Raw genomic sequence first — 23024 nt, forward strand, 5'->3', positions numbered from 1 at the left:
CTCTAGCAGGTGACGGAGCCAGGAGTATGCCGAGGGGACCCTCGGGCAGCCAACCGGGCAGCCTGAGATCCCAGCTCTGCAGCCACAGGAGCTCCGGCTGCCCAGACCCCACCTCGAGGTGCATTTCAGCTGACAGGAGGCACCTGGGTCCTGGGTGGGAAGGGGTCGGGGTCTGGGGAGGGGCCCCCAGCACGGGCCCAGGGCGAGGCTTGCAGCTCCTGCCCCACGTGGAGCAGAGACTCCAGGGAGGACGCTCAGGGCTGGGGGCGGGGAACGGCGGCTGATCGGGGCCCTAGGGGCTGGCTCCGGCACCCGCGCTGAGGGTCCCCCACGCATCCCCACCCCTTCATCCCGGAGCCCTCCTGGCTGACCGCAGGAGTGTGCAAGATGGCGCCGGGGAGGCCAGCAGGCGGGGCGGGGCGGGGGCGGGGGCGGGGGCGGGGGCGGGGCGGCCTCCGCACAGGCTGACCGAGAGATGGGAGCGCGTCCGGGTTCTTGGCATCCTCACGTATGTGTTTTTACCCACTGAGCAATATACACTAAATGAGGCTCAAACGAGCACAGCCAAAGGAACGGCCGATTCTGTCCTTTCTTCTTAATCCCTTTGGCTTAGGGTTTCCCGGCCTGGACAGCCTGTCCGAGGGGAAAGCCGCCCGAGGGCACATGGGCATCCGTCCGGGGACATTCAGGCAGTGACCAATCCCTGGCCACCCTGGCGTGCGCCCTGCATCATGGGTCATTCCCCAGCCTGCCAGTGGGGGAGCAGCCGCTGTGGGTCCCCGAGTGTTGGTGAGATGGTCAAGGATGGACCCGTGATGGAGACCAGCATGCAGCCATGTCCGGGAGTGAAGGAGGCGCACAGGCCAGCACAGAGGACATCTTTGCCGTCCCCTGGGCCAAACCATGAAAAGCAGCCCTCTGCCCCCAGCCCCCAGCACCAACCTGGAGACCACCTGGGCCGGAGCCCAGCATGGCCACTGCCGCATCTCGGCCATCCAGCTTGGGACAGGTCAGTTCCCAGACATCCAGGCTGGAGCTAGTCCTTGAAGAGCCTTGGCGTCCAGCCCGGCACAGGAGGGCCAGGTGAGGGCCCTCTGTGGGCTCTAAGGATGCAACCAGGGGCTGGCTGGGGTGCCTGCCCTGGAGGGGGTGATGCCTCCCCTGGGCGACCCTTCACCGAAGGAGATTCCCTTTGGTGAATCTCCCTCTCTGAGGGCTGCAGGTTACCCAGAGTCCCACCTGGAGATGGCTGCCCCTTCCGCCAGCCCCCCAGCCGGGACCCTGGCACCCAAGTGTCCAGCCGTGGCCCCAGGGAGGAGCTCACCCCCACCCCGAATCAAGAAGTGTCCCCAATCCCATATAATCTCAGCCTATTTCCTCCCATCCTGGCTTCCCAGGAGGTAGGGGGCAGGCCCCTGCAGAGGCGCCCTAATCCCAGAGGGGTGCCCTCTGTTAGGCACGCTCACACCCGGCTCCCGCAAAGGCACCAGGAGTCTCGTCCTCACCCTCCACCTTCATCCTGCCCTCCCCAACTTGGGCCCTTAACTCCACAATGCCTTGCATTTTGGGGGGCTTTCTCCCGACTCCCTCCAGTCCCAGCGCCATGGAGATGGGGTGATGGGGCTGTTATCCCATCTGGCAAGAGAACAGAAGCCCAGAGAGGAGAAGGGACCCGTGGCCCATCGCACTGGGGTCCACAGTGAGCTGCTGGGGGACGGGCCCAGCTGGCCCTGAGGGGAGCGCTGGGCGCCATCCCGGTCCAGTGGAGGATCCTAAGAAAGGAGCAGGGATGAGGAAACAGCTCTGGGTCTCTAGAAGTTTCCTCCAATCTCTTCTGATTGAGTTACTCAACTCCACTTGGCCCCGTGGGATGAGGGCCCCTTCGTCCGGGTGGGGTGGGGGGGCACCCACCTCTGGACCCCAGTCCCCAGCGCCCTACCCTCAACCTGGTGAGGGGCTGCTCTGGTGGCTCTGGAGACCACCGTCTCTCCAGAGCCCCTCCGCCCTCCCTGCTCCCCACGTCACCCAAAGGTGCCCCAGGCTCCTGTGGGGCTGCCGTGAGGGCAGAATGTGGCCCAGGACCCCCAGCCCCTCCGTACCCCCTCCCCACCGACAACCTCCGAGGTCAGACACATCTCTTCTAGTTTGTGCTTGCCGCTGGAGGGGACTCCTGCTGCCCACGGGGTGGACGAGGGCGTCCAAGGGCAAAGCATGGCCACACAAAATGGCGCCCGTCTTCCTTCCTCAGCAAGAAGGGAAGCCGCCGCTCTTCGTGTGGGTGGACGCTGCGCACTCCCTGTCCACCCGCTGCCCGCTTCCTCGGCTCTCTCCTCTGCCCCAAGAGTGGCCACCAGGACGCTCTTCCCTCCAGCCCTGGGGGCTCCATCCCCCACCCCGCCCCACCACCCTTTCCATCTTCCAAGCTCGTGTTTCGGCCCTGTCCCCAAGGCCCCAACCTGTCCATCCTCCTTGCCTTCTCCAAACCCTCTCTTTTTCTAAATGTCCACTTGTCCCCACTGAAGACCCTCCATCCTTCCCAAGTTCTCTGTCACATGCCGTGCAAGCTCTGACCCATCCTCCCAGCAAACCTCCTGGAAACTTCTACCTCTTTCCTGGTCTATCATCTCTCCCGGCTCCTCCCAGCAGCCCCCTGGAAACTTCTACCTCTTTCCTGGTCCATCTCTGCCGGCAGCGAGAGTGTGACCCGGTGAGACCGGGTGCGGAGGGCCTTTGGGCCGTGGAGATGGTGGCCTGGGGATGGGTGTTGCTGACTGACTCCCAGGGAAGACGTGCAGGTGGGTGGGTGGGCCCGGGACGGGGGCCGGGGTGTCTCTGTGGGAATGGCTGGAGCCTCGCCTGGGCCTGAGGGAGGCCCCGCCTGGCAGGGCCATGTCTGGCCTGGGCAGCAAGTGGTCACCTGTCGGGACCTGAGCGTCTTGGTCTGAGGTGGAGTGGCCAAGCGCTGGCGGCTGCGGGGACCGTGCGAGCTTGGCCTGGAGGCCACCACGTTACAGCCCGGGATGAATGCTCACTGCCGCTCGCCTTACCGTGTGACACTGGGGTCCCCACTGTGGCCCTCGGGCCACCCTGGAGCCTCACCAAGCCTCAGAGAACGCTGGTGGGGCTGGACGTGGGGCCCACGGAAATGCGGGGGGACAAGGGACCCAGAAACAACCCCGTCCCCAGGCCGAGCTGGCCGAGGCCTTACGCAAATGGGGCTTCCCATCCCGAGAGACGCACCGGCCGGTCGTCCGGATCCAGCTCCCTGGGGCCACGGTTGCCCGCCATGCTCCAGGCGGGTCTGGGATGCCCTCCGCCGGGGCCTCGCCCCCTTCTCTCTGCAGCAGGAAAAGGGAGCACGGCCAGCTGCGGGGCAGGGGGCGGCAGGGAAGAGGGTGCCCTGGCCACTTTGCTCCCCCGTGGGCACTGGAGAGGGTCTCGGGGTGGCCAGGAAAGGTGAGGAGAGACGAGAAAGCCCGAGAAGGAGGGAGACGTCATGGCGGGTAGTGTGGCGGGGAAGATGGCCGAACCCCTGGCTGGCAGCGGGGCCTGGCCGGCGGGCCCTCCAGAGGCGTGCCACTGACTGCCTGGCCAGGCTCTGTTTGCTGTGTGTGGGGTTTGCAGAAAGTGCTGATCTGCTGAGCCCACGGGCCAGGCTCAGAGGGGACAGGAAGGAGGTGGCTGCCCAGCCTCGGGCACTGCTGCCCCATCTCCCGTTTCCAGGGCACCGGAGCCACCAGATCTGCCGGCTCTGTGCCCAGGGACGGGCTTTGCCTGGTCACTCCAGGCCGGGCTATCGGCGTCACCAGGGAGAGGGTTAAACGCCCACCCTGCGTCCGATGCGCCCAGGCGGGTCCCTCACTCCTGCCCCCACCCCCGCCGTGCCTCCTCTGAGACCCTGGACGTGCACCTTTCCCCTGGGAGTAGAGGGGGGGGGAGGAAGCGGATGGAGCCGCGGCCCTGCCGGCCCCCGAGGGCACCTTCCCACGATGTACCCCCGCCCCGTCTGCCTGTCTCCTGTCCCCAGTTCCCACGGGGCCCCTCCTGATGGAGGAGGCTTGACCTCAGGGCTGACTAGCTGCCGCCTGCTCCCGGATGACAGGGGCTGCAGGGCAGTCCTTGGCCCGAGGCTGCAGGGAGGGGTCTCGGAGAGCAGCCCAGAGGCAAACCCCAAGGGTCTTCCGGAAGGAAGAGGCCTGGTGGGCACGTGGAGGACCCGGGTGTGCCCCAGTGGTTGCTCTCCGCAGGTCACAGAGGGTGTGAGTGGGCAGCGCTGGGGCCTGGGCTGAAGAAGAAGGACCCAGAGCCACAGGGCCGGGCCGCCAGGTGGGCACGGGGGTCTGCTGGGGACCCCGAGGGAGAAAGAGGGGAACACCCTGGGGCCAGAGGCAGGCTGGATGGTTTCGAAATTTGGTGTGGGACTGAGAACTGGACCTCAGGGTGATTTCTTCTGTGTGCTGGCCTCATTCGGGGCCCCCAGGAGGTCTCAAGACGGAAGGGGGTCTCGCATTAAGCCTTGTAATTCCATTCCCCGAGGAAGATGAGATGGGAAGCAGGAAGGAGGGCCCAAGAGGGACCCCGGCTGCGGAGGAGGAGGACGGAGGACACAGGGCAGCTGGGCCAGGGCTGGGTGGCGTCAGGAGCCGCTCCATCGTGCCAGGTGGGGGGGCACGTGGGGCTCGGCGGGGCTGGAAGGTGGAGGGCGCCGGGGGGGGGGGGGGGACCTGGGGCCACCCCTCACCGCCCCGGGCAGTGGGCAGTAAGGCGGGGAGAGGCCACACTGTGGAGGGGGGGACAGGAGCAGCGGCCGTATCCGGCGTGGAACCAGGCCCATGCGGGTGAGGGCATGTGGGCCTGGCCGCAGTTTAGGAGCAGAGGCAGCTGCACGGGGAGCCCGGCGGGATTCAGGGTGTAGGGGCCCGGCTGGCCGGCCGGGGAGGCTGGGAAGGGGGTGGGGGGCAGTCCCGCCCAGGGTACGGGTGGGACTGGGTGAGCGGAGCCCCCCGCCCCCACCGCCGGCCCGCCGCCCTCCCGGGGCCTTCTGGACTCCATCAGGTGTCACAGCGATCTGGCTGTGACATAATGAGGCAGCCGGGGTCAGTGGGGTGACCTCCTGTAGCCCCAACGTTTGGAAATCCCCAAATCAAAATGACCCAAAAGACGGGCTTGAGAGTAGACTCTGCAAGCGGGCCCTTCGATCACCCGAAAACACAAGTGGACAGGCCCTGTCGATGACCGCTTCCCGCAGACGATAACGCAGCCGGGACCCCAGGACCACCACGGCTCGGTCGGCCCACCTCTCCCGGGGGCAGGGTCCAGGCCAGCTGGCCGCCCGTGCCCCCGCGGACGTGAGCAGGGCTGCCTGGGGCAGGCACAGAAAGAGAACAATGTGTGACGGACCGCTAAAAGCAGCGTGACCCCACGCCACCCTCGGCACCCGCCACAGGGCCAGGGCCCGGGCAGCTGGAAGCACCTGGGCGGCTGGAGGGGGTCTGGCTGGAGCCGAGCCGCAGCGGGGAGGCTTGCGTGACTGGGATGCATAACTCACGTCCGGGGAGGGGGCGGCGTTGGCCGCGGCGTGGGAGGGGGCTTGATGGATGGCGACTCCCTCCCACCCCCGGTTCAAAGTCTTGTGTAAGCAGCCCCAGCAACCTTCTTGTCCTCCCTTCCAGGTGTTGTTCGGGGCAAACTCCTTCTCAAGCTACATGCTGAAAACGTCAGCATGAGAATTTAATGTCAGAAACGCCATAATCTCTTTCCCAGAGATAAGACGCAGCCCTGTGCGGAGGGCTGAACCCGATCCTTAACCCAGAGAACAGGCGCCGGGCCGGAAGACGGGGGCTGGGGCCCTGCCTGGGCTGGGGAGGGGGCTGAGAGCGGGCCCTCACAGGCCGGCTGTGCACGCGGTGGGATCGCTTGAGTTTTCCCGGAAATGTTTGCTGCCGGCCGCCCTTCTGGGTGGATGGGCCTCTCCAGGGTTGGAACGGGACGTTTCTGCTGCAACGGTGGCTTGGACGTCCCCGTGATGCCACGGCCTATCCCGCAGACCCTAATTTAGGCCCCGAGCCTCCTGGCCAGCGTGGAGGGTTCAGGTTGCCGACAGCTGAGCCAGGAAGGACAGCTTGGCCGGCCGTCACCGCACACGACCTTTCCGAGCAGGGTCCCGCTCCCTCCTGGCTGACGGCGCCACCCTTGGGGGACACGACGCATGCACATTTGTGCTTCCAGGTCAGGTCCGTGGGGGACACTGTCTCCCACCCAAGGCCCTGGCGCTGGATCCACCCCATCTCTCGGCTGCCAGGGGTGACCCTGGGTGTGTGTGCTGGGAGCTCTGGACCGCCCTGGTCGGCCCAGGTGTCAGCCCGGTCGGGGAGGGCTGGAAGATGCACGAAGGCCCCCAGACCGTTAGCGCTTGCCCCGGTTTGCAGACAAAACTTCTTTAGGGGGTCCCCAGCGGACCCCACTGGAACAAAGTTCCCCCTCAGCCTTTGGCTAATGCCTGTGCCGAGGCCTCTACTCCTGGGTCACTGCTCGGGCCGGGCAGGCACCCCAGAAAAGTGGGTGGGTGCCCCTCGGGTGCACGGGTGCCAGACCCCGGTTCTGGGGTTGCATTCCTGGGGAAGGGGTTGTGGGAAGGTGCCTCTCTTGGGGGCAGGGCCCCCTGGGGCTGCAGGGTGCCACTGACCGCCCTCTCACCATGTGACACTACTGCCCCCGTCAGGCGGCCACCCTGGGGCTCTGTCCTGGTGACCTCCCCCCCCCCCCCCCCCGCCCCACCCCACCCTGCCCCACCCACCCTGCTCTGGATGGTCGGGGAGCCTGACAGCCTGAGGGGCAGGGGTAGCTGCGGTGGGGTCACTGTCCCCGTTTAACGGAGGGAGAGGCAGATGAGCTGGGAGGGGGTTTGTCTGTGAGCCAGCGCCCCGAGAGCCCCCCGAACGTGTATTTCAAGCAGTCCAAGTCCTTCTCTTGACAAACCCCAATGTTCTGGGGTACCCTGAACCCAGGGGCCTGGCCATCTCGCCCCAGCTCCCCACCCCCGCTGCACAGGCCCCCGCGTGGTGTCCTGGCTCCAGGCCGGGTGGGACAGGGATGGGACAGGGGCGCACACGTCCCAGGGAAGGGCTGGAGCGAGGCCAGCCTGCAAGCTTCTTCTCCCAAACTTGGCAGTGTCTCTCCGAGTGTCCCACCCCCTCGAGGGGACGACCAGGAGTCAGGGGGCCACTCTGTTTGGGGCTGTTTGTGGGCCCCTCCCAGCGTTGCCATGGCAATGACACGGGGCGAGGCCGGGGAGCCATGCCTCGGAGGTGACTAAGTGCGCCGTGTGCCGCCCGTTATAGCGCCCGGCGCCCCCCACCCTTGGGACGCACACACATCGGGCCCTGGCTCCGGCCCCCTGCAAGAATGTTCCATGAGCCCCTTGGGCAAGCATGTGGCCCAGCATGCCAGGCCAAGCGCGCCCGGCCGGCGCCTGCTCACCCTCCCACCCCGGGGTCACCGCCCGGCCCGGAGCCTTCCGGCCGCGTCCACCCTGCCCGTCTGGAGCCTCTTCCTCGTGGCTCTCAGGTCCCAGCTTCCTGCTGCAGGGAGCTTCCTGGTTCCCTGCCTTTCTGTCCCTGCAAACAGACCCTTGGTGACTCTTCCCGTCCCGCGTCCCGCACCGCACCCTCGCACTCCGAGGTTGCTCTGCGGGTCCCCCGTCGCCTCGGTCCCCCAGCCGCTCCCTCAGTCCGTCTCCCTGCTCTGCCCAGGACACGCACCCAGCACCCCAGGCGGCATAGGGTTCCTGGGTGGGGAGGAGAGTCCAGGAGGAGCTAGGCCGACGTTAGGAACCAAGGCCAAGGCCACAGCAAGGGCTTTGGAATGGCCAGTGTGGCCACTTTCCGTTCCTCTCCTAGGGGCCTCTCGGTGGTGGGGGGGGGGCGGCTTGCAGTGCCCTGGCCCTGGGGTCCGGGGACCACAGGCCAGCAGCCCCTGGAAAAGCCTGAGCTCGTGCAAGCTCGGACCCGCCATTCTGGCCGGGGTCATCTTGACTGATGTGGACAGCTGCGTCCACCTCCCGAAGCTATTTCAGTTGTAGCAGGAGTCGGGAGGGCTGGCACGCAGGGCCCCCGGCATCCAGGCGGGCAACACGATATTTTCAGATAAAGGGCCTCGCTCATCACTCTCCCCGGGCAGCTGCCGGCTCCCCTTACCCCCTAAGCCCCAAAGGAGGCTCAGAACACACAGTTTTCCTGTTTTGTACCAGCCAAGGGGCCAAGGCGGATTTAGCCAGGGTGAGGCCAGGGGACAGGGAAGCAGGGGATGCTCTGGGAGGTGAGGACAGGCCAGGGGCGGGTGCAGCAGCTGGCCCTAATCTCACTGGCCTCCTTCGGGACCGGCCCCACAGGGCCTCGCGCCTGAGTTTTATTTTTAGGAGGCAGCTTCTGCAACTTGGGCTGCCTTTTCTCGAGGACACAGGACAAGCCCAGTGTGGTCACACGCCAGGTGGTCCCAGGATCCAGGAGGGGTTTCCCTGGTCGTGGGCTCTGGGCTCTGGGGACAGGAGACCAGAATCTCAGGGCTGGAGCTCTGGGTGCGTCACCCCCAACACACTCGGCCACTCCCGCCCCCCGGGAGGTGAGCGTCGGGGGCCTTTCCTGAAGCCCCTCATGGCCGCATGGGCCACCCGACAGAGCAGTGGGAGGCTGGAGTTCACGAGCCCAGATCTGAGGAACACACTCGGGGTCGAGGGACGCAGCAGGAAGGGACCCGGGGACGGAGGGCCTTCCTGTCTTAAATGGACAGAGAACCAGCAAGAGCACAAAGCCCGCACCTGGTCGAGCCCCTGAGACCAGGCAGGGGCCCCGGCGGCACCCCCAAGCCACAGAGGAAGCAGGCAAGGGGCCCGCGAGAGACAGCGCGTGGGGCTGGGGGCGCTCCCGGGGACACTCTTTAAGAGGGTGAGATGGCCCGGGGTCTGGAGGAGTAGAGGGACCCCGGACTTGCTCCGGAGGGGCAGGCGGCTGGGGGGCCGCGTGGGCTGGGGGTTTCCGTCCTAGACCAGCAGGCCTGGTGGCAGTTCCAAGGACGTAGCCTGGTGTGGGTGCGGGGCCGCCACGCTGGGCAGCGGTGAGGCGCCCGCTTCTAGCCCCCACCCCCACCCCCCACCCCCCCCGCCTCTAGCCTGGACGCCGCACGAACCCTTCCGCAGCACGGCCGCTTGGCTGGAGCTTCTGCCGAGCCTGCCCTGCCACACCGTGGCCTCGTGCGGGAGCTCACCCCCAACCTGGCCACCACACCTGACAGGACACGGGACGTGGCAGGATGCACGGGTGGCCAGGTGTGGTGACGGGCAGCCACGGAGACAGAGACCTGGGCTGGGCAGGGGGCTCCAGGCTCTGCACGAAGCCAGCACACACACTTGGGTGGAGAAGGGGACCGGGCATCAGGGGCACGGGGTCCTGGGAGCAGCCCTTGGGCACCTTCCTCCAGCCTGGCCCTGTCTCCCCACTGGCCGACACGATCACGTCCACATTTTAGACAAGAAGGTCGAGGCTGCAGCCGAGGGCCTCCTGGAGGCAAGGCCAGCAGCTGGGAGGGAAGGGCGGGACGCCTGGCCCTCACGGCCCCGCCCAGGCCCCTGCCCGCGTGGCAGCCCTCGTCTGCTGGCCACTAGGATCCAGGAGGGGAATGCCTGTGTCCCCTGAAGTCCTCAGACGGGCCCCTCACATCTGAGGTCCCCACAGCCTCCTGTTCCTTGTGCTCTGGCCTCAGACACTGCAGAAGGGCCTTGGAGGGCCAGAGTGGCTGGGCTGAGTGTGTGCGGGTGGCCAGATGCGTCTCTCTCCAGGCAGCTGGCCTCCTGCTCTGCAGTCATGCCGGTTGGTCAGCACCGCCCGGTGCCCCAGCCTCCAGGTCCCTCCCCAAGGTGGTCCAGCAGGGAGCGGCTGCCACCTCTGCCAACCCCTCTGTCCTGTCTGGCCGAGGACGTCACTGTGGTGGCTCAGTGGAGCCCCGGAGCTGCAGGAGCCCAGGCCCCCCAGGGCCCCCCTCACTCGCTCACACACGTGTGCACACGCACCAGCGGGACCCAGGGCCTCTGCACCACCAGGCTCACACCGCACCCCCCCTGGCAGCAGGCATGGGGTTTTGTTAGGGCTACAAATCAGATATCACACAGTTTGGGGCTGACATGGGTTTTGTAAAAATTATTTAGGGCCCTGGCCCCCGGTGAAGTCCCAGGGAGAACCTGTCAGGAGCATCAGCTGTTCAGGGCCGTCGGAGTTCCAGCACGGCCTGAAGGGAAGGCCTGATGAGGTCAGCGCCCTGTGCTGTCCGCAGGGACGGGGCACCCCTACCTGGGGCCTGCACGAAGGCTTCTGGGGACACTTCCCCGAGCCGAGGGACACGAGGCCCCGCCCCCGCAGTGGTCTTCTGAGGTCCCTCTGGAGTGTTTCAGTCTTCCCCTCTGGGCAGTCAGCGGGCACGCTCCCGCAGGCAGGTGCCGTTCTGCTGCCCTGTGCCCACTGCCCAGACGCTTGTCACCCGGCGTCTGTGGCTGGTGGATCCAACGGCCATACGGAATGTCACGGGGCTGGAGGAGGGACGGCAAGGTGGACGGCGGGAGGCGCAAAGCCCAGACGCCGCAGGTGCTGATGAGAGGACACTCGGGCACCGTCACATTCACCCAAACAGCAGCATTCCCCGTACGGCAGAGCGTGTGCGGTCCTGCCTCCATCACCCAGGAGGGCCCGGTCTGGACCTGGCATCAGGACGGAGGGCCAGGGGAAGGGGAGCGGCCACCTGGGACTCTGGCTGGGAGGATTAAAGGGGCAGGTCACCCAGGGGAGCGGGTCAGAAGAAAGAGGGGCTGACCTCTGCCTGCATACTGGGCTGCTGGGTGCCCCAAACCAGGACTCTCCTCGGAGACACTCTCAGGGGTGCCCAGAGGGCTCCCGCATGGAGACAGGTGCGCCCACACGGGAAGGAGAGGACCGCCGGCAAGGTGAATTGCACGCCGTGTGTCTGCCGGGAGCTGACCACGGGAGCTGCAGGGAGAGAAGCATCCAGCCACGGGGGAGCCCCGGGACCCCAACTCTGCTAAGGCAGAACCAAGGATGCGCCCGGCGGAGCCAGGCCCAGGCCGGAGTGCAGCCGTGCAGGGACAGAACCGGGGTCCTCCAGGCCCGGCCGACCTCGCGCAGGGAGGAAAGCGGGCTGGGCTGCCTTCCCTCCGTCACAGCGTCAGGGGTCCAGGTCCACCCGAGGAGGTGGGGGCCAATCAAAGCCAGATGTGGGAGCAGCACAAAACATGGTGATTATTTTGACTAGGAAAAGCCCTATTTACAAAGAAATAACGAAGTGATCTGGGGGAATTGGTGCTGGGGATGATCTCAGTCAGGAAGGAGCGACACAGATGCTGAACAGGTCGGCCTGGCGGGCCGCGTGGGGAGCCGTCCTGGCCGCTGCTTCCCAGGCCGGTGGCCCGGGTGTCCCTGCGTCCATCTTGCGGTGTCTGGGCCAAGCCGTGTGGGGTGCAGCTCCCTCCAGGCAGGGCGGATGGGAACCTGGGAAGGAGACCCAGGTCTCCGGGGCACCTTTCCCTTTCTCCCAAGAAGCCAAGCGCCCGGGGGCCAGGCCGGGGAGGCAGGTGTGGGGCGCTGGCAGAAATAGAGGGGTTTCCCTGGGGTGGGGTGCCCCTGCGCACGGTGGGACATGCAGAGAGAGCCAGCTCAGCTCTGAGAGGAGGTGGAAACCTTTGTCCTGACGGGACTCAGTGTCGGTTACGAGGATGGGACAGGCACCCACACGCAGGGCGACTTGGCGACCAGTGCACGAGTGTGCCAGCCCCCGTGCCCGGGGAAAGGAGGGTCTCCGAGGGCCGGAGCCGAGTATCTTTTGGACCCGAGGTGCGGCATTTAGGGAAGGAGAGAGGCACAGGGATGGGGGTCCTGGGGCTGTCTGGAAACCCCCTCCCCGTGCCAGCCCCTGACCCCAACCCTGACCCCAGTGGAGCTCCCAGGGCCCCAAGGGGGCAGGCTGTTTGACATCCCCGTCCAGGCCCTATCCAGCAGCCGGGGAGTTTGCGGACGTGGCCCATCTCTCCACAGCCTTCGGGGACTTTCAGGGACTGATAAACACCCTTGTCGGTGGTGAGGCAGCCCCGGCCTCCCGTGAAACATTCCAGGCTAAGCACCCGACATCCCCGAGCCATGATAACACACATGCCAAGCGCCATCCGCGGACAAACAGATACACAGACCGCGGCCCATACACGCCATGGAAGGAAACCCTGATGCGGGCTGCAGCACGGGCCCGAGGGCGTGATGCTGAGTGACAGAAGCCAGCACAGGCTCCACGTCCATGAAGTGTGCAGAACAGGCAGATCCGCAGAGACGGACGGAAGCACAGGCTTGTGTCGGCGGGGCTGGGGTGGGGGGCGCGGGGCTGCCCTGTGGGTAGCACGAGAACGTGTTCAAACTGATCACAGCGATAGGTGCACACCTGCCTGAACGCTAAGACATCCCATGTCACACTTTCCATGGCGGATGTGAACCATATCCCAATAAAGCTGTTTGAGAACAGAAGGAACAGCCCTTGAGCAGCTATAGCTCTTCTGCCCTTTGTGCTGTGAACGGGCGGCGGGGGCGTCTTTACAGCCAGGAAGCAGGGCGGCAGCCGCAGCCTCCAGCTTCAGTGAGAATAGTGGCTGGGGGCCCACCTGGACCCCACCCCAGGCCCTGCCCGACTCTCAAACCCGCGGACAAGGCGGGGCTCTCCCGAGTGGCTGAGCTGACGTGCTGAACGGGGGGGGGGGGGGGGGGTCCACCACACTCATGCATTTGTTCATTCACGAATGGAGTTCAGAATTACATGGAAGTCGGGAGGTGGGAGGGGACCCCTTCCAGAGTCACCCTCAAGGGGACTGATTTCTTTAGTTTCCTTTGTGTTTTAATGCCTGGGTGGGGGGTGGGGAGGGGCAGCACAGATGACCGGCTGTGTCCCTGGGCCCGGGTCCCCTGCTGAGGCCGCCCAGAGGCCAGAGGATGGAGCCCCCGACTCAACTGGGGGTCCCAGCTGCAGAAGTGAGCGGGCCCCCCTACCCCCGGCCGAGGGGCCCAGCCAGGCGGTGGGTCACCTGCAGTCGGTTACTTAAACGATGCACGTGGAGCTGGGATGACAGCGTGATGCGGCCCCGGGGAGACTCTGGCCCTCGAAGAGGAAAACCAGACGCTGGCGGAGGGGCTGCGGCCAGATGGGCTTCCGCTCCATCCTGGCAGCCCTGGCGGCCGGGCCTCACCTGGAGCTGCTGGGGGGTCTGGGATGCGTCCCGTGGGCCACAGGCCGGGACTGCTGCAACTATAACTCATCAGCACAGGCCTGCTGGCTCCAAGCAGGGCCCGTGGCAGCCACAGGGGACTGAGAAGGCGGCTGGCCCAGCCCCCAGCACCTCCCCTCGTGGGCTCTGCCTGCTGTAACCGGGGTCTCACAGCCCCCGCAAGGCGAGGAATGGCCGTAAAGAAGTGGGGGGGGGCACAGGGGGCGGTGTTGTGGGCTCTAGTCCTCTTCCTTTGTCCCTTTACTTTCCCCCAGGCGCTGGCCCGGGGTGCTCCTGGCAGGGCTGTCCCCACGGGAAAGGAGCCCCCAAGTCCACTGGGTCGGGCCCTCCCTGTTTCCAGTCCCACGTGAGGCTGTCCAGCAAAGGCATGAGTGGGGAGGATGACACACAGCCTAGGGGGCCCCCAGCAGACCCTCCTCTGGTCCCCACGTGTGGAGGAGCAGAGGGGAAGAGGATGCTGGGACCGGAAGTCTTGACCACCATCTCCCAGCCGGCAAGGAAGGGGGAGACCGAGGCTGGGAGAAGACGATCTCGGGGCCCACCGACCTGCGGCAGAGAGACCTCCCGAGGAGGCACCGGCTGTCTCCCCGCCAAGCCTCCAGCCTCCAGCCAGGGAGGGGCAGGGGTGTCAAACAGCACCTTCTCAAGGCTCCGTGCCTGGGGGGGGGGGCAAGCAGCCCCCCAGCTGAAGGCCCGTTTCCTGTTGCTCAGCGCCCTGCAAGGCAACTCCACCCCTGCCCCCCCACACTCGGCTCTGTGCCGGACGCCGTGTCCCACCCCCACTCGGCGCTGCTGTGGCCACTCCATCTACCAGCCCTGGGGGTGCCGAGGACACAGGACGTCACGGCCCGCCTCCGTGGCCGTGACCGGCAGATGCCAGGCCCTGGGGGATGCGGAGGGCACAGCGAGGACAGCACAGGGCCGCCGTGTGGGAAGGGCCTGGGGGCTGCGTCCGGGGGCGTGCGGGCGGCCGGCTCTGGAAGTGCAGCGGATGAAGGATGGGATTCCTCCCCTGGCCTTGAGTCGGGGTCCTCAGGGCCCCATGAATTATTTCTCTCAGGAAAATACCATTGACTCCGTTCTCCAGCCTCCTTCCTGACCTTCCCCATCACTTTAAATCAACGCTGAAGGGTGGAGTTTGCCCGGACCTTCACCCTCCAGCCGGAGGGGAGCTTCAAAGGCCCACGTGACGCCCCCCGTGTCCCTCGGGGTGGAGGGGGCCGGCCAAGCCGGCTCCCCACTGTCCCCCCCGCCCCCCGCGGAGGGGAGAGCCAAGCTCCAGAGCGGGGAGCTGAGAGGCCGCGGAGGAGGGTGGTCCCTGAGCCCTCGTGGCATCTGGCATGTGTCCCACCCCCGGGGCAACGCGGCCCGACTCCCCGAGGCACCCACGGTGCTTTCTTGCTCGCTCCCCAGACCTCCAGGCCCGCGGACACACAGAGACGGGCCCAGCCAGCCCGGGGCGGCCTCACCGCCCCCCTGCCCGGGGCGGCCGCGGGGCGCTGGCTCCCGGGAGCGCTCAGGGTTAGGCTTTTAGCTGCAGAGCGTGATTCAGAGAGAAATCAAGCTGTAGGTGCATCTCAGGAACCGGAGATGCAGGGAACCGGGCTCCCAGACCCCCCGGGACCAGCGCCACCTCTACCCCACCCCACGGGTCCCCGGGTGCTGGTCGTCCCTGATGGCGCTCCGTTTCCCACACGCAAGCCTTTGGCTGGCAATCTTTCCAGACGCGGCCTTGCTCTGGACTAGTCCCCTAAACCCCACCCTCTCTGGATCCCCCACCCTCCCTGCTCAAGACCACACTGGACTGGGCCACCCTGGACCCCCAGCCCGGACAGGCTCTCGCCCAGCGGCCACCCCGACTCCTGCCCTCAGCACTCACTCTGATCTTCCCCACACACCGCCCAAAGCAAGCTCTTAGCCAGAGCAGCTCAGGATGACTTCCTGGGTGCTCTGGAAGTGGGTCTCCCCCCCAACTGGACAGGGTTCCGGGCCTGCCTGGCTCGCCTTGGGCCCATGGGACCAGGACGAGACACGCGGGCACACCCGAGGCCGGGCCCCTGCTCTCAGCCTAGGGGCACAGCCCAGAGCACAGAGCACAGGGTGGGGGGCCTGGGCCGGTCTCCACAAGCAGCACTTTTATTTGAGCTGAGCTGTCAGCCGCTCGTCACAGGCCGAACCAGCCAGGGACGCCCCCGAGCCGGGGGTCGCAGCTCTGCCTCCGCCGCTGGTCTTCCAGGACCTGGTCCTGCAGGTCCTCAGTCACAGAACTGCCTTCAGCCCTCTTTTTCTCAGGAAACAGATCTGGGAACGTGAAGGTCTGTCCGTGCGCCTGGGGAGAAAAGACACGGGCTCAGCCTGCAGCGCGGGCGGGACAGGCCAGGAGCCCCGTGGGAAGGTCCGTGGCCAGATGGAACCCGCCCGCCCGTCGCCTGCAGGACAGACGCAGGCTGGGCCCCAGCCCTCCGCGGTGGAAACCATTGCTGCGACAAGGCCCCTCATCGAGGCCAGCTCTTCAGGCAGCGTGTCCCCATCCGGGGGAGCCCAGCAGAGCACCCACTCCCGGCAGGAGTCGCCCGGCCATACTGTGGGCAGGGGCGAGGAAACAAGGCACAGATAGTGTCTGCTGCCTCCCTGGAACGTCTTCCACCCAAAATACCTACAGGCCTTTACCCACATTAAAGACGAACCCTCCTCCCGGCTCAGAGCTTGGCAAATAAAACGCATATAACGTACAAAGAAACGTACATGCGAGCAGGCCATAAATCAAGGCCGGCTTCGCAAATTGACTGGTTTTGCGTCTTTCACTAGAAGTTCAGAACACGTGAGTGCCGGCCAAGTCCCAGCCCGGACCCCCAGCACGTGGCCCGTCAGTGGGCTGGAGGGAGGAGGGGACCCCAAGCAACGTGAGGTGCGGGGCCACCTCCACGCGCTACACATCGCAAAGCAGCTCCAAGGATGGGGGGGCGGGGGGGGGCGAGCCGGGCCAACACTCCCAGGGCTGCGCCGTCTACCTCCAGACAGGCAGAGAAGGACCGGATCTGGAAAATTTTAATAAGTAAAATCAGTGAAGTGCGCTTGGTTCTTGGAGACCCTTGTTTTGTAAAGAAATCTGGATTCGGGCAGGCGGCCAAGCGTGATCTGAAACAGCCCACATCCTCGGCCCTGAGAACGGGAGGTTCACATGGCGCGGAGTGCAGCCCCGAGTGATGAAAGGCAGCAACCGAGTGCTCGGTAGCCAGCCTGCAGGAGGATTCGCTTACACACTGCAAAACTTTCTTTCTTCTTCTTTAAAATACCAAAGGGCAATAGTTTACATGCAGGGCTGATTGCCCAGAATGGGGGATTTATGTTTAATATACCGAGGTGATTCTGCTAGTTTTCTGAGGTGGGGGAAACCCAAAATGACATTTTAAGATATAAATACAAAGATGGCAATCCGCAATAGCTTGGGAAAAAACAGAGGGCGCCGCCGGGAGAAATTCCTCGTTTCTCACCGAGACAAGCGCCGGGTGTGGGGGCCGACTGCGGCTCCCGGGGGTTCCCTTCCTGGAGAAATTCACCTTGTACTTTCAGAAATAAAACCCTCCATCCTTCCAAAGCTGATCAGCGGAAAAGAGCAGGAGGGGAGGAAAGTGTCGCAGTGAAAAGCGAAGACGCCGGCCTGGGATGGTGAGGGGCAGGCGGGGTCGGGGGAGCAGGCGCTCCGTCACCAGCAGGCGTCAGCGTCAGCCTGGGGGCCGAGGCTCCTCGCTGTGGGGTGACCCAGGTTCGCTAGCTCCCCGACTCTGGGCCAAAGAGACGGTTATCAGCTCGTGGGAGGAAACCCGGGACCCCCACTACGGGGGACCGGCTTTGCCGAAGCAGCCAACTCTGAACAAATCCGGAAATTTCACTTGTCTTTCTGATGGACCTCTGTGCGCTCTGCGATCAGCTCGGTGATGAGAAGCCCAGAAACGAGGCCCCAAGGGACACACGGGGAGGACGTCTCCGTAGACGGAGGACAGAGAGGGGACCCCTTCAGGGGGCGAGTGTCCAACCCCCCGGCCGGTTTCCAGGCACAGATCTGCCGGAGCCGGGCGGGGTGGAGGTGGGGGGGATCCGTTACAAATTTAATTTTGCAACGGAGGGAAGCGTGCCCGGCGGGGACGCCCTGTGCTCCCACTTGTGCTGCCCTGATTTCACAGGGGAAGAAAGGAGGCCGGGTGGCAGCTGCAGATACCAGATCCCAGGCCGCGCAGCTCAGCTTCCAGAGCGAGGTGGGGCCCGGGAAACGCAAGGGCTCGGATGACTCAAAAGCCACTTGTAACTATAGCTCTCGCTGAAGGGCCTCGTGGCGAATGCCGACATATGGGGTGTCGACCGGCGTGCCGTGACAAAGACAGATGGCCCGACTGAACACAGAGGACACAGGCGCCTTTATGAGGCCAACGGCCACTCTCCCTGCCTGGACTGGCTGATTTTATGCACGGCAAATATTAGGCCAAATAATTACGGGGGCCCCTGTTTAGAGCAACTGTGACCGTTTTTCAGCAAAGCTGCCATGCTAACGTGGTCTTTCAACAAACTACCTCCTAAGGCCCGAAACAGGCCCTGGGGCCAGAGGGTGTTTTCATAATAGCGCTACTGCCATCTAGTGGCCCCGGGGCCCGCGGGCTCCCCACTCCGACCCAGGCTGTTTACGAGGAAACTAAAGAAACTGGAAGACCCCCACCCCCTCCCCCGCCGCCCAGGGTTTCAAACGCAGGGCAGTTAACAGACTCTGTGGGCAGGTCCAAGGTCACCTGCCCCGGCAGAGGAATCCTGCCTGCAGCCCACGGGGCCTTGGTGCTGGGTGGCCAAGGCTGTCCATTCTGAGTCAAGAGCATATCTGGGAAAGTACGTCTTGGGGCAGCTCAGGCTGGAAAGGAAGAGCCCGGAAAGGGGCTTGGAAAACGCGTCTTCCTCCAGCCAGCTCTGGGTTTCGGTCAGCAAAGGCTCAGATGGGGTGCTGAACCCTCTTTCCGGAGCCCCTCGCTAGGCAGGGGACACAGCGAAGAGAACCTGGGAGAGTGTGCCGCACCCCGCAGTCCAGTCCAGAGGAGAGGGGGTCAGCCAGGACCCCAGCACACCCCAAGTGGTCTGGCTTGACACTGAGGCCCCAGCAGGAACCTCCACCCCCATGGCATTAACGACTTCCTTGCTCTGATGCTTGCCAGCCCTGGCTTCTGTCTGAACCCACCCTCAAGCCCAGCGGGCCCACACCCGCCCACTGTACGCCCAGGGCTGGCCCCCGAGAAGTTCCCCGACACCCATCCCCTCCCACCTCTGAGCTGTGCTTTGAACCCCAGCTCCTCCCGGGGCTCCATGTGGATTAGAACTGGGTGCCAGCCTGGGGCCCCACGATCACGCCCACCCCCCGCTCCAGGCCGCGGTCGGGGCGAGCACTCACCAGCTGCACGTGCGCCACCTTGTAATCTGGTTTCTTTATCCTGACGTTCCTGTAATCCCTCCTCCTGTTGGAACCTGTCGGAAGCGGGGGGAAGACAAAAACCTTCACTCCCAGCATGAAGCTTTCAGTCCCACTAATCCGGGAACCCACTCTAGAAACAGGTAAACACGCAGGCACCTTGGGCTACAGGCCGCGGGCGCCACGCCCTGGGCCACTAGGCCGGGCTCGCACAGGCAGGCGCCACCACCGCCAGCCTCCGCTCGGCGAGAACCCAAACGTGCCTGAAATGACTCAAGCAACGCTTCCTGCCCTGTCAGCACAGAGGCTCTCGCTGTCTGGCCTCCCCTCGACGGAGGGCCGCCATATTTACAACTGGGCAACCGGGGGCTGGGGGGCAGGGGTCAACAGGAAGGAACGAGAAAGCCCAGGGGAATAAAACAGCGCTTTGCTGACCGACCCAGGGGCAGGCGGGGGAGCGGGTGGGTGGGTTGAGTGTGGGGCCCTGCTCTGAGCAGCCGGCAGCGCCGGGCCACCCAAGTTCTAGCGCTGGGAGGCCACCTCCCCCCTGAGGTCCCCCCTCAGTTTCCTCATGTGCAAAGGACCACGTGGCAGAGTGGCCGCGAGGGGGGACCAGGCCAGCGACGCGGGCAGGAGCCCACACCAGAGGGGGCAGCCCCCCCCCGGGCACCCACCGTGCTGCACCCTTGTCCGCACAGCAGCCACGGGCACATTGTAAATGCGCTCGAGGTAATTCCTGAGGTCCACTCTGGTCATCCTGGGGCAAAGGAGAAAGAAAGGAAGTCTGAACAGGGCCGAGGTACAAGGCAGCCCGCCCGACGGGCTGAGCTGCCGACCGCAGGCCCCGGGCGGGAGCGGGCTCGGGGGAGGCCAGGGCTGAGGCCGGGCCCCGCTGACTCCGGAGATGCAGCCCCTGGTCCCCACCCAGCACACTTGCATCCGGACGCAGCAGTGAGGGGGTGACGGGGGACCAGCCTCCAGGACCCAGTTCTCTTCTCCCTCCCACTGGCCACACTCCCTGGGGGCCCAGCTTCAAGGGGAGGGACGGGACGGTCTGCGAGTGCCCCCTGGCTGCCAGGAGCTGCCCGCAGCGCCCGGCCGCCCGCTCTGCAGCTGCTGCCCCGCCCGCAGCACCCTCCCAGCAGGCGCTTCCCAGAAATAACGGTCAAGGGGATGGTGGGCTAGGTCCCATTGCCTCTTCACCCTGCATGGGCCTCACACGGAAGCTCGAGCCAACCCCGGAACCGCTCAGACTTCAGCATGGGACACGGGGAGGCTGTGTCCCTTCGGCAACTGGGGCCTCCGTGAAGGCCCCATTTGAGGACGAAGGCTTTGGAAGCCATGGTGAGCGGGTGCAGGAGTCACAGCCCAGCCTCCTGGAAAGCGCAGCTAGGACCAAGGCAAGAAGAGAAGTCAGGTCTCAGGCCAGGCTTCCCAGGGGGCGGCGGGGAGCACAACACCCCCGGGGCCCTGCACACACCAGACCTCGGGCAGTGTGGAGCTGCCTGCATAATTTTCACGGCAGGAAGAACCTTGCTTGTGAGTGGGGTTCGGCGGCACCTCTAGGGCTGTGGGCCCCTCGGGGCACTCCCCAGCCTGAATTCCTCTGGGGTTGGGGAGGGGGGGGCTTACTCCATGGGGATCCGGAACTGCACGGTGTCCTCGGGCTGGGCCATGCCGGGCCGCACCAACTGGATGAAGAAGTTGGTGCGGAAGACCCGGAGCTGGGGGTTGCCCAGCTGGTACAGAGGGTACCTGCAAGGGGGAGAGGGGTCCTGTCAAACGCTCAGAACACGAGGCTCCCGGGACACCCCAGCAGGGTCCACAGGTCATCACGCCCATGGGGCCGGGGAGCCAAGGGGGCAGTCACCCACAGGCCACCCCCTTTGCTCACCCGGCGTGGGCAGCCAGTCCCCAGGCCCCGGGGCGGTGTGGCCTGTTGACCCCCAAGGTCAGCCTTTGGAAAGGACCGGTGAATGATTCATGAACAGAGGCCAGAGGACATGCCCACCCCACCCCGTAAACAGGCTCAGAGTCATGTGTTTGTTCAAAGTGCCGGTCCCAAAGGCACGCGGCCCCCGCATGGCTGTCACCCTCCAGGAGTGGGCCCCACACAGGGCACGCCCTCTAGCTCCCTTCAGCTCAGGTGAGGTGGGATCGGTCAGAACCAGCTTATTCTGCACTGGCCCCACCCCCGCGGCGGGGAAAGGGATGGGGCCACCTCCACACCCCCTGTGCTGGGAACACCAGCTCATCCTTGACAAGCGTGAAGATCAGAAGATAAGTGGCTGGGGAGAGATGGTGTGTGCAGATCACCAGCTACAAGCTGACCGCCTGCCTGCCCCACCTCCAAAACCCCCCAACTGAGCAGAGGCATCTAGAAGGTGCAGGAAGCTACCACCTGCGGCTCCCACCCAACTGCCCCTGCCAGCTGGACCCATGCCCCCGGTGGGGTCTGGTGGGCCAGAAGGGCCACACTGCCAACTGGGCCTCGGGGCTGGGGTGAGGAGGGGGCCCAAGGTACACAGGGGCTGCAAGGCGGGGCCAGGGGTCTACTGGGAGCCCAGGGGACGGGTCTTGGTGGAGGGTGGGAGCAGGGGCTGAGGATGCCATCTAGGGTCCCTGGTGACCAATCTGCAGCACAGCACGTGGCCCCTGATCTTGGGGAGCACCCAGCACCAGGGAAGGGGGCTCAGTGAAGCCAAATCTCATGCTGCCTCTGGGCCTCACAAATCTGGGGAGCGTGAGGGGGTCAGGAGCCGAGGTCCAGGGTGTGGCACTCTGAGGGGGCAGGGCTCAGGCACCCTGGCACGGGCCGGGGCACCCGCATTAGAACGACTGCTGGGCTGAGCGCTAGGTAACGTCTCCCGGGGTCTCCTGGCGACCCAGTCCCACGTGGCAGCTGCCCCATTAGAACCCTGTGGCACAGCCTCCTCCGCTGTGCCGGCGAGGCGGGAGGGGCAGGTTCTGGAAGCGCAGGGCTGCTCGTCCAGGACCGAGCCTCGCTCTGCCCTCGTGGGGGTCCAGGCCGGCGGGCGGCCACCCAGGCTCACACCTTCCCCCTGGTGACCAGCGGCGAGCACTGCAAGGGGCGCAGTCTGGGTCCCCTGGGGAGCTGCGGGGGGTGGGGGAGCAGTCGGCCGGGGTGGCGGGGGGGGACCGAAGCCCGAGGTCGGCGGAGCCCAGACCAGCCAACCTTCTCTCCCACCCGCCCGCGCCAAGCGTCAGGCCCGACCCCCAAGGGGCGGCCCGGGCCCCTCCGGCTCCGGAACGACCACCCCCGCCCCAAGCCCGCCCCGCCCCGCCCCCACGGGCGCCTCGACGCCGCGCGTTCCGCGCGGGTCTCTGAGTCACGTCCCCGCGGCCCGGCCCGGCCCCCGCAGCAAAGTCCCGGGCGCGGCCACGCCCCCGACCCCGCACCCCGGGACCCCCACTCACAGCACATTCCGCGCCATCGCCGGCTTCCGGGGCCGCGGGCGGAAGGAGGGGCGCGCCCGGCCCGGACCCACGCCGCCGCAGCGCCTCCTGGCGCCCGGGAGGACGCGCGCAGCCCACGCACCTGGGGCGCACCTGGCGGCCCCCCCACCAGCCCCACCGACCCGCTCACCTGAGCCTCACCTGACTCCCGAAGCTCCGCACACCCAGTATCCACTCCCCACCCCTCACGCCCCGCTCATGCCCGGCAGCACACCCCAGTCCCACATGTCCCCCCTCCACCCTGGGCCCAGCACGCCAGTGGACCACCACGCATGGCCCCCACGCACCCGCCCGTGCCCAGGATAACTGCAGGTCATGCCGCCCAGAGCCTTCCACCCTTCCAGCTGCTGGCCAAGGTGGGAGGCTGGGGGAGTTGGGGAGGGGAGGGTGTGTCGGAGGGCCCTCTCTCCACCTGGCGGAGGTGGTCTCCTCCCTCCCTCCCTGGCCCCCATCCCAGTCCTTCTGGCCGGCCCAGCTGGGCCCTGCCCTGGGCCCCTCTCCCCGTCCCCTGAGACCCCCCCAACCAGGTGCCCCAGCCACGCCTCCTCCGTGAGGCTGCTGGCTGCTTCAGGCCTCTGCTGGGCACCCCACTTCCAGCCTCCCCACAGCACAGCCCTCACGGGGGACCCCTCCATAGGGCCAAACCCGGGGCCCACTGCCCCCCCCCACCCCCGCAGACACACACACAGCAGGCAGACCTGTGGGGAGGCGAGGGCCGCAGCCCCCCTCCTGCCGGTGCCGGTCCCCAGGCCCTGCTCTTCCCCGGTCCCCTCTGCTCCC

At 66.1% G+C, this 23024-nt stretch overlaps 1 protein-coding gene across 2 annotated transcripts; it reads right to left on the bottom strand.

Annotated features, from left to right (window-relative positions):
* Positions 1–15434: 15434 nt before the first annotated feature.
* On the bottom strand, positions 15435–22267 carry MRPL23 (mitochondrial ribosomal protein L23). 2 transcript variants are annotated; one of them, XM_027090138.1, is made up of 5 exons: positions 22206–22267; positions 20400–20522; positions 19442–19524; positions 18750–18823; positions 15435–15650 (listed from the first exon to the last, which is right to left on the bottom strand). In XM_027090138.1, the coding sequence occupies exons 1-5, from the start codon at positions 22220–22222 to the stop codon at positions 15486–15488; spliced, it is 462 nt and encodes a 153-aa protein (XP_026945939.1). In that variant the 5' UTR covers positions 22223–22267; the 3' UTR covers positions 15435–15485. The 2 variants fall into 2 exon arrangements, with proteins under 2 accessions (XP_026945939.1, XP_026945938.1); XM_027090137.1 differs by lacking the exon at positions 15435–15650 and adding an exon at positions 16107–16359.
* Positions 22268–23024: the final 757 nt, after the last annotated feature.

The sequence above is a fragment of the Aethalodelphis obliquidens genome, unplaced genomic scaffold (genome assembly GCF_003676395.1).
Source record: "Aethalodelphis obliquidens isolate GAN/ISIS:26980383/991018 unplaced genomic scaffold, ASM367639v1 scaffold69, whole genome shotgun sequence".
NCBI classification, from domain to species: Eukaryota; Metazoa; Chordata; class Mammalia; order Artiodactyla; family Delphinidae; genus Aethalodelphis; species Aethalodelphis obliquidens.

What these genes read in the sequence shown, in the direction of transcription:
- MRPL23 (XM_027090137.1), bottom strand. An exon ending in GCGGACAAGGGTGCAGCACG is followed by an intron (nt 18,824 to 19,441) that starts GTGGGTGCCCGG and finishes CGCTTCCGACAG; the next exon opens with GTTCCAACAGGAGGAGGGAT. An exon ending in AGGTGGCGCACGTGCAGCTG is followed by an intron (nt 16,360 to 18,749) that starts GTGAGTGCTCGC and finishes AAAATTTTCCAG; the next exon opens with ATCCGGTCCTTCTCTGCCTG.